Source organism: Gracilinanus agilis, chromosome 2 (assembly GCF_016433145.1).
Source record: "Gracilinanus agilis isolate LMUSP501 chromosome 2, AgileGrace, whole genome shotgun sequence".
NCBI lineage: Eukaryota > Metazoa > Chordata > Mammalia > Didelphimorphia > Didelphidae > Gracilinanus > Gracilinanus agilis.
The window spans coordinates 166,798,783-166,808,873 of record NC_058131.1 but is presented as its reverse complement, the minus strand read 5'-3'; the positions used below and the strand labels follow the sequence as shown (position 1 = coordinate 166,808,873).

Here is a 10,091-nt window from a genome sequence, read left to right as displayed (position 1 = left end):
ATCCTAGTTAAGGATCTTAGCATCTCTTGCCTGAACAGAGGCAACGACCTCCTAAACTGGACATCTGGCTTCCAGGCTCTATTCTTTTCAAACCATCATCCATGGGGCTGCCAAAATAATCTTCCCAAAGCACAAATCTGATTATTCACTTCCCTTTTCAAGAAATCTAATGGTTCTTTGTTGCCTCTGGGACAAAATACAAATTCCTCAGATTGGTATTTAAGTTCTTCACAATCTAGTTATCTTCCCAAATTTATTGTGTATTATTCCCCCTTTCCACACTTTCCCAACAAAAATGCCTAACTATTGGTCCCCTACCTTGGCATTCCATCCAAGCCCCACTCTTAAGCCCTATCTTCCTTCAAGTAACAGCCCTGTGTCATATCAGACCTAGAGGGTCTTTCCTGCTTCCCTTAGTTGTCAGTGCTCACTCCTTTCTCAAAATATCATAGACATGTATCTGCTTTTTTTTTTTAACTCTTACCTTCTGTCTTAGAATTACTACTGTGTATTGGTTCTAAGGCAGAAGACCGGAAAAGGACTAGGCAATGGGGATTAAGTAACTTGCCCAGTGTCACCCAGCTAGAAAGTGTCAGAGGCCAGATTTGAACCTAGGACCTCCCGTCTCTGGGTCTGGCTCTCAATCACCTGAGCTACCTGGCTGCCCCTGTATCTGTTTATAGTTGTATTTCCCTTAGTAGAATGTAAGTTCCAGGGACCATTTTTTATTGTTATTATCATCATCTTGGTACTTTGTCAAACACAGTTTCCTGCATGGAATAAGTAAGTACAGAGTAAATGCTTGCTAGACTGGATTGGATTGGACATTTCTTTAATCTTTTTGCCCTGTGACTACATAAAAAGTCTCTTCTCAGAGCCTGTGAAACATCATCTTTCTATTTTTCTCTTCTTCAATGAAATGCAATTAAGTGGTGCAGTGGACAGAATGCTAGATCTAGAGTAGGGAAAATCTGAGTTCCAATCCAGACTCAGATACTTAAAAGCTGTGTGACTCCAGACAAGTCTCTTATAACCTGTCTGCTTCAGTTTCCTCCACTGTGAAATAGGGAGAATAATAGCACCTAATTTACTAGGCTCATTGTGAAAATTAAATGTTATTCATAAAGCACTTTCAAAACTTTTCTCTTATAGTGTATATTATATATTTATATGTATAATTTTGTGTGTATGTACAGATAAATAGATAGCTATTCTCATTCTGTATTCCACTTCCATTATATGGGTGAGTTCATCCCATTCACATTTACAGTTATAATAATTAACTAGTTATTTCATCCTACTTCCCCTCTATTTTATATATATATATATATATATATATATGTACATACATATTTTTTTTCTGTCCATGTTGGCTCTAGTTCTTTAGTATTCCACTCCCTAAGCCTCGGGGGCAGGCAAATAAAGTGATGTGAAGTTAGAAGGGACTTTATTGGTCATCTGGTCCCACCCCTTCATTTTAGAGGTAAGAAAACTGAGGCTGATAGGTTAAGTGGCTTGTCATTGAGCCAGCAAGCACTTTGACTCCAAAGCTAATATCCTTTCTACCACTTCAGGTTTTCTCTTTCACTCTTTATCTAGAATCATTTGTTTTTGCTTGTTAGGGATTGTAGATACCATAGGATTTTAGAGCTAGAATAGAGAGATGGCATAAAGGGCATTAGATTTGGAGTTATAACCTGGATTCAAATCTTGCCTGTCACTTACCAGCTGTGTGACCTCGGGCAAATCATTTAACCTCTTGGGTCTTGATTTCTTTGTTGGTAAAATATGGGACTGGACTATTTGACCTTTAAGTCTCCTACTTTGAAATCTATGATACCATGGGATCATCTGCTCCAATCAGCCCCAATCTACAAATTTTACAGATAAGGAAATTAGTGCCCAGGGAAGGAAAGTGATTTCTCCAAAGCTGCACAGATAGTGATATAAAAGTCTAGAACTGGAGTTTAGGTCTCCTGTCTTCTAGCCTTTATTCTTTCCATTACACCATCTGTCTTTCTTTGCTCTAACCGACCATTCTTCCTAAGGGAGAAGGGCCTCAATAGCTAGCTCACTGCAGCAAGTTTTTCTTGAAGCCTTGACAAGTGAGAGGGAGATGTGAAATAAACAGAGCTAATTTCCTACCATGGAGAAGAATTATGCCTTTCACAGAAACACATGAGTCATGACAAAGATGCTGGGACTTATTTTTATTCAGTTTTCTTCAGAGCCATGGGAAATCAGTAAGTGCAGCATTCCCCTTTTTAGGGCAGCTTCTGCTACCACTTCTGCCCCAGCCCTAATCTCCCTCACACCCCATGAGGCACCAGAGGCTGCTGCCTCTCTTCCCTAACTCCTTTGCTCTGCTATGGCATGAGATTCAGTTAGATTGAAATTGATACCTTGTTCTCAGTGATCTCTCACTCTTCTGGGTTCTAGATCTTGGGACCATACTGAGAAAGGAAGTGTCCTGAATCCATAGGCACCAGCCCTCTACTCACAGATATATTCCCCCATTCTCCCCACCCAGGAGAACCTGAAGGAAGACAGAAGGTGCCAATGTGAGGCCTAGTCTCCCTTTCCTGCTCTATTCTTGTTCTTCCTGTCTGTGAATAGACTTGAATTTCCTAGCAGGAAGTGCCTCACCCATAGGAGAGCTCTGGTCTTGCCTAGCCTTCTTTCCTGGGGTATTTTGTAAGCCAGAGAGATCTGGGTGTGTGGGGAGAACAAGTCCCAGTTGGGCATAATGTTCAGGATTTCTTCCATGCACCCCTCCCATTCCACCCACCATGGCCCTCACCCTCAATTCTCCCCCACTGCAGAAATGGGATGTCTGATGCAGCACTTTTGAGGCTTCTTTTCTCCTTTAATCCCAGTAGCAACTGCCTGGGTTGGGAGCTTCTCTCTGGCATGGGACGTAAAACAAAGTGGGGCAAAACAGCTATAATGACAAGAAGAAAGGCCTGGCTCTCCCCTCTTCAAGGGGGACTCTGGAGGGGAAAGGTGAACATAGTCTAGATGTTTGTGTCCCCATGACCACAGCCTGTGCATTTTCCGGTTACTGTGATAGGCAGCCACCCCTCCTTGCTTATAAAACAGAGGGAAAAGGCCTCACTCCTGTGGGACCTGTCCAACAAATCAAAGTCAAGGGTTGTGGAAGGTTGCGACGGTCTGTTTGGTTGGGTTTCATCCTTTCTCCCGTTGCTAGATGGAGCCCATGCCTCTTTCTTGCCCTGCTCCCCTCAGGGATCAGACTTCATTCACACTTACCCATTTCCATGAATCTTGACCTTTTCCCTTCAAAAGAATGTGGGCTGGGGAAAAAGGAAGGAGAACATGACGGTACCACAAGTGGTTTTAAGCCAAGAAGGAACCTGGACTGTTTCCCCCAGCCCCCTCTTTTCGCCAGCTTTCGAGCTCTGCCTATTTCTCTGGCCTGGCCTAATGGAATATCAAGCTTGAATTTTCAGGTCCATCTCCAGCTGAAACAAGAGCGATGTATTGATAAATGAATGCATTTTGGGTAGACAGTTCATGGAGGTCCTTTGCAAGCACGCGTGCGCCTGAATAGGCGTGGGTGTGAAAGGGCAAGGGATGGGTCGCTGGGTTTGTTTTGGGGCGGGGAGGGGGGTTGTGGGGGAAGGGAGACCTCATCACACAGAATCACGGGGAAGATGGGCACTGGGTAGGGGATACTGTGAGAGTGGCGACAAAGCGGACTCATACGTTGTGAGCCCCCAGGCTGAGGACCGAGAACGCTGCCCGGTGCTTGCGCAGCAACAGTCGGATCTTCTCATCGTCTGAGTCCGGGTCTAAGGGCTTGTTGTATTCGTCATCCTCATTTTCCGAAGCTGTTCGGTCCCCACCTCCGCTGCCTACTCCGGTAGATCTCGTGGTGGAGGATGAGGGCTCCAGGGCACTCTTCTTCCGCCATTTGGTCCTTCGGTTCTGGAACCACACCTATGATTGGAAATTGTATTATGGAGAGAGGGATGATGGGAGACTCCGCCTCCGTTAAACCGAGGTTATTGGCTCTCCAGGGAGGATTTTCTGAGAGTTGGAGCTCTTCCCGTCCCTTAACTTCATGCACAGACCATCACAGGTCTTCATCTAGTTCAACCCATACCCGACTAGAAGTCTCAGAAATACACCCCATAAGCGGTCAGACCTCCAGTGAAGGGGAACCCGCTACTTACAGAGCGGCCAATTCTCTTTTTTGGAAAGCTCTAATTGTTACAAAGTTTTGCCTCCAAACGCTGAACTGGCTTCTCTATAGGTTCCACAGCTTCTGCCACGAGGCCAAGCGGCATAGACCCAATTCTCTTTCAACATCAGCTCTCATTTCCCTTCCTCCTCCTGACACACCCCAATCTCTTCTCATCTTTAGACGCTCTTTTTGGACGTTAGCTCCTCTTTCTTCACAGGCACTGCTCAAGTTTTTGTCAGAGAATCCCATTTACCCCCTTTTAACTGAGATTCCCAAAATGTTAGAACTGGAAATGGACAGAAAGATGGTCTAGTCTAACTTCCAAGGCCACCCACCAGGCCACCCACCTAGTATTGGCATTTAGTCAGTTTCTATTTATGTTTCCACATTTACATGTAGACTTGTAACCAGTCTGGCAATAAGTTCTTTGGAGTAATGAGTGCTTCATTCATTGTATTTATCTTCCCAGCACCCGGCACAGTCTCTGACATATAGTAGGAACTTACCAAAACTTGTTGACTGATTAATTGATTAGTGGGAAAAGCAAGGTCTTCTGACTGCCATCTGCTTGACCCTCCTGTCGGGTTCTATCAGGTACCTTTTCTGTTGGCCAGGAAAGGGATCCTATTTTTCTAGCCACTTAAAAGCCTTTTTTCAATTAAAAAAATGTTTTTTCTTCCAGCAACTTTTAAAGATTTGAAGCACAATTTCCTGACTGCCTTTCAGTCAGGCAGAATTCAAAGCTTTATCCTGTCATCATCCCAGCACAAAGCTTCTTTGCAGGTACCTTACCTAGCTCAGCAATAGGAGCAGTTATGAGGACGTGGGGCCACAAGGCACAGGGACTGCTAGTCTAGCTTTTTCCAGGCTCAGTTCAGGTCCACTCCTGGGAGTAGCTTAGCCCAGTTGCCTGGCACTTAGTAGGTGTTTAATAAATTCTAGTTGATTGAGTAATATGGAATGGAGAAATTATACAGTGTGGGTGGCAAAATGTCGAACCAGTATTTCATATCTATGTGGTACTTTGATAAAAGGAGAAGAGGATGAATTTAAGTATAACTTTTTATATAAAATAATAAATAGATTAACTGTAAATAAGTAAAAAATTTTTTTTGTTTCATATGTCCAAGAATATTTCCAACTTTGCTATGCTGAAAGCAGTAAGCTCCTCATAATCAGAGACAGTAAAGAATATATATAATTAGACAGTGGCAGAGTTATAGAGGAGAAAGCAATGGTATCAGATTCAAAAGGCTTTGGTTTGAATCCTGGCTGTGTCCCTTTACTACCTGTCAGACCCTGGATAAATCCCTCAAATGCTCTTAGACTTGGTTTCCTCATCTATAATATGGGTCTGATAATACCTCTCCTACCTATTTCACAGGGTAGTTCCAGGGATCAAATGAAATGGTGGCTATAAAAGCACTTTGTAAACTCCAAGGTGCCCTAGAAATGTCAGTCACGATTACATTATTGGTAAATGATGTCCATGAAAAATGAAAATTCACTTCATTGGTTTGCCCGTGTACTTTTCAGAGTGCCTTTGCAGACACTTCCTCATTTGACTCACAACTCTTTAAGGTCAATAGTACAAGTATTAATGGCTTATATTTTGTATGCTGTTTAGTGGTTTATAAAATGTTTCCCATAGGAGAGCCGTGGACAAGTGTAATCCAAATGTTATCGGTATATTCCCATCTATAAAACGAAGACCACAATGGCACCAACCTCACTGAATTATTGTCGAGATCAAATGAGATAACTAGAGTCAAGTGATTTCCAAATATTAAGTGCTATTTAAGTAAATGTCAGCTATTGTTCTCTCTCTTTTACGGGTAAGGAGATTCATCCAGAGGAGTGTGACAGGTGGGGCTAGAACTTCAGTCTTCAGACTGCTAAGGAAGGAGGCTTTCTACCACACTACATAGGGCATCTTGATATTTCTGACTTAATTTGGGGCTCAAACTAGGGAGGAGGTTTAAGTTAAAGAACAGTGTGGTTCCTGCTGGATTTGTATAAAGTAAAGTAAGTGGGGTGACCAGTTTTATGTCTACTCCCCTTTTTCTTTGCCTTAATTCTACAGCCAAGACTTTTTTTCCTCCTTTAGGAGGCTGGGATGGGTGGGAAAGAGACCTGAATTTAGTATCCAAAAGTACAGATTTGAATGTCACATCTGCTATTGACATCCTTTGTGACCCCAAGCAAGGCACTTCCATTCCCCAGATCTTTTTTACCTCATCTCTAGAAAAGGAGGGAGGAGAGACTAAGTAATTTCTCAAGTCCCTTCCAGCTCTAAAATACCTTCTTAGAACTAAAAAGCCAAGCTAGGAGTCAACAGGGCTGTCGAGAACCAGACTTCTCTACGTACAATAATATTGTATTTCCACCCAGACTCTGAAATCAAATCCCAAGGCCTAGGGTGCTATGCTCAAGCAGGTGGGTTAGGACTCACCTTCACTTGGGACTCTGTCATCCCCAGGGAGTAAGCCAAGCGTGCTCTCTCAGGCCCTGCCAAGTACTTGGTCTGCTCAAAGGTTTTCTCCAGGGCAAAGATCTGATGTCCGGTGAAAGTGGGCCTGGTATGCTTTTTTTTGTGGATGCTGTCACTCAAAGGGTCGGGGGCTGGGAGGAGGGAGGAAGAAGGCAAATAAGTGAATGTGGACTGCAGCCTCAGATGCCTCTATTGGTATCAATTATTAACTTGAGCTCATCTCTAAATTACCCTTGTGGAGATGCTCCGTCTCCCAAAGGCTTACATCCAAGGAAGACATCAACATTCCTTGGACAATGCTCTCCTCCCAAGAGATCATGCAGCACAGTACCTTCCTTTTCTAAAGCTCTGTACTTGGCAGAGGGTGCCCTTCCCTTGGGCAGCATTTCCTATCCTTTTGCTGAGGACCAGACCAGTACTGAGAACTTTTTGATTGGGCTCCCCTCATGATACCATGGAAGGCATGGGCATGGGCATGGGCATGGGGAAGTAACAAAACACCCTCAGGTCAACATCATCTCTAAGCCATAGAGCAGTGGATTCTTATGTCTCTGTTCTCCCAAAATGGAGCCCAGATAAGAAGTGACCAATAAGAACTCATAGCCCAATCATAAACCCCTTGAAGATTCAAATCCTCAACTTGTTGATCAGGCCTGAGCTGGGAAGTCCAAATCAGGAAGAGTTTGAGAGATTCTATTGAATCTCTTTAGGAGGAAGCTTGCTGGGGTTCCCTGACCAGGCTAGTCCTGAACCCTGAAAGGTTCTCATAGGGAGAGAATAGAAGTGAAATAAGCAGGTATCCAATTTTCTGTCCAATTTCTTCTTTCTTTGCCCTAATTCTACAGTTGAGACCACTTTTGGTACCTCCCTTCCAGGATGGTGGAACATTTGGAATTAAAGCTGCCCAGAAGTGAGTGGAGGATAGAAAGGTGTGATAAAATACACCAGGACCCTGCCATAGTTCAGATGTGGGGATTAGGACCAGGCCTAGGCTTGCTCTCTAAAAGGAGCAGGGAAAGCTCAGGGCTGTCTTTTGATTTGGGGGCCTAGGCTTGACCTGAACCTAAAGAAGAACAGAGAGTTCTTTCCATGGGAGTTTAAGTGAATTTCTGAGATCCACAATAGCTAAAGTATCTATGTGGATGATGGAAGGCAGACAGGAAATGGGAGGAGCTGTGAGATTCTAACTGGCTGACATTCCATCCTTCCTTTCCTTCCTCCCCTTGATCCAGATATAGGGCCACTGGTAACAGACCTACACTCACAAATGCTCACTTCTCTTTCCTCCTCAACCCCCTTCTAGATATCTTAGTCACAGGCTGGAATCTTGGGGCCCCATTGCTGTGATCCAACCAGAAATTGAGTCCAAGGAAAAGCTGCCCTCAGGTCAAAGGCATGTCCATGACTGGGCTCTGGTTCGGCTGCTGTCTCCGGGTTGGGGAGACTCCTTTGTGTCAATATGTCAGAAGTTAGGGAAGAAAACATTTCCCCAAGTCAAAGAGATGGGGAGTACTCAGAAAGTAGAGGCAAAAAATAATGGGAACTTAAGTAATAGAAAGACTTCAGGAGGGGAGAGGACTGGAAGAAGTCTCTTTTGAGGGGGCTGAGTACTAGCCACCTACTTGGGACCAAAAATGGCCATCCGGATGCAAGGGACCTGGATGGGGGAGGATGAAGAAAGGCGGGCCTGTAATGGAGCTGAAGTGATGAGTTCCTCAAATAGGGGCTTTAAAGAGCCTTGCCAAGTGAGCTTCTAAACTCACTGGACTCTAGGTCTCCCAGGTGACAAGGCAATTGAAATGGTAGTTGAGTGAAGACATGGTACAGAGGAGTTCAGAGGAGAGCTGGGAAAAAGGCTGGGAAAGGACAATGCTGAGGAACCAAGTCTTTCCTTGTACAAATTGACTAACTGGCAGCCCACTTGAGTGTGTCTGTATTCCTAAAGTTTCCCTTTTCATTAGGTCTTCCTCCCTCTCCCATCCAGGGGTCCCGTCCTATTCCTTCGAGAGGCTGGGTGGGGAAGGTAAACCAAAGTACTCACTGTTACTGCACTGTCGTCCTCTCCATTCCTGCCCAGGGTCTGCCCAGCAGTTCCTGCTCCTAGACGGATACTCATTCCCAGCCTTGGAAAAATTCCCCACCTGGGGACCGTAGTAGACACCCTGGGAACCGAGTCCACCAAAACCAGCCACATGGGGGTAGCCTGAGAGAAGGCTGCTGTTTGGAGTCGCCACCGGCCTGCTGAGTATGTCTGTAATTCCGTGGGGGGTCCCGGCAGCCAACTGGGTGCCCAGCCCTGGGGGGCTGAGCTTGTAGAAAGAATTCTGCACCGAGTACTGGCACATAGGTGCCTTCATCTCAGAGAACTGGGCTAGTGGCGTGTTGTTCAGCAAGAAGGTCCCTTGTAGGTTAGATTCCATGATCTGCTGCTCCCTCTCCCCAAAGCTGGGGAGAGGAGAGGTTGGGGGGATCCCTTGGAGTCCAAATGCCCAGCCCCTACAGTCCCAGCTTCTGGGCTTCTGGCCGAGATCCCATCTGCAAAGTCTGCGCCAACAGCGTAGCCCACAGCCTCGCCGTCAATCCCCCCCTACCCAACCCAAACTGAGCATCCGGCTCCCACCCGCAGCCTTCACCCACTGCGGCTCGTAGAGGGCGCTGGGCACCCACGTCAGCTGCCTGGAACCGAGTTTGTACCTAGAGTGGGTGAAAGGTCTGGCCAATATGGTTCTTGCTCAGTTAGTCCTCTATCTCCCGGCTGGAGCTAGACAGTAGTCCTGGTTCTCATAGGTAGCTCTTCCCGGCTCCCCTGGTCATTCCTCTGTCTTTGAGCCAGGGGGGTCCCTCCATGAGAAGTTTTAACTTCAGGAGAATCAACATTTCCCTGATAAAGATATGGCCTATTAGAATACAGGGCCAAGACTGGCTGAGCCGGAGGAACTGTGTTGCCATTGGCTAGAGCCCCAGACGGGCCTCATATTGGCTTCTCCTGGACAAATTGCACTTTGAAAGATTGACTGTAAAATCAGCGCGTGCAAGGGAGCGCATGTGTGTATGTGTGTGTGTGTGTGAGTTCATTAGCTCGGCAGGTCTTGAAGCTCACAGTTCATCTTCTGAGGCAGCCCTTCCCCCCTCCTTGCCATATTCCCAGTGGCTTTGAGAAGGGGACACCAAGGGCCTCTCCCTGGGGTTCTGGGGCAAGCCGGGTGTATGAAACTGGAAGAGGTCGCCAGTACAAAAACCCTTCCTCCACCTGCTCCCCCGAGACCCAGATATCCATCCGGGCCTGAGGTTTCTGCCTGAATTGCCTATGAACTGTCCCTTTCATGGGAGGCCACCCATCTCAGCTCAGCAGACCCTTTTCTGAGACACTCAAGCACTTTTCCAGTTATGGTG

At 45.8% G+C, this 10,091-nt stretch overlaps 1 protein-coding gene across 1 annotated transcript; it reads right to left on the bottom strand.

The window, feature by feature from the left end:
- Positions 1-3,720: 3,720 nt before the first annotated feature.
- Positions 3,721-9,118, bottom strand: NKX6-3 (NK6 homeobox 3). Its single transcript, XM_044660842.1, has 3 exons — positions 8,740-9,118; positions 6,660-6,829; positions 3,721-3,960 (listed from the first exon to the last, which is right to left on the bottom strand). The coding sequence occupies exons 1-3, from the start codon at positions 9,116-9,118 to the stop codon at positions 3,721-3,723; spliced, it is 789 nt and encodes a 262-aa protein (XP_044516777.1).
- Between the last annotated feature and the right edge of the window lie 973 nt (positions 9,119-10,091).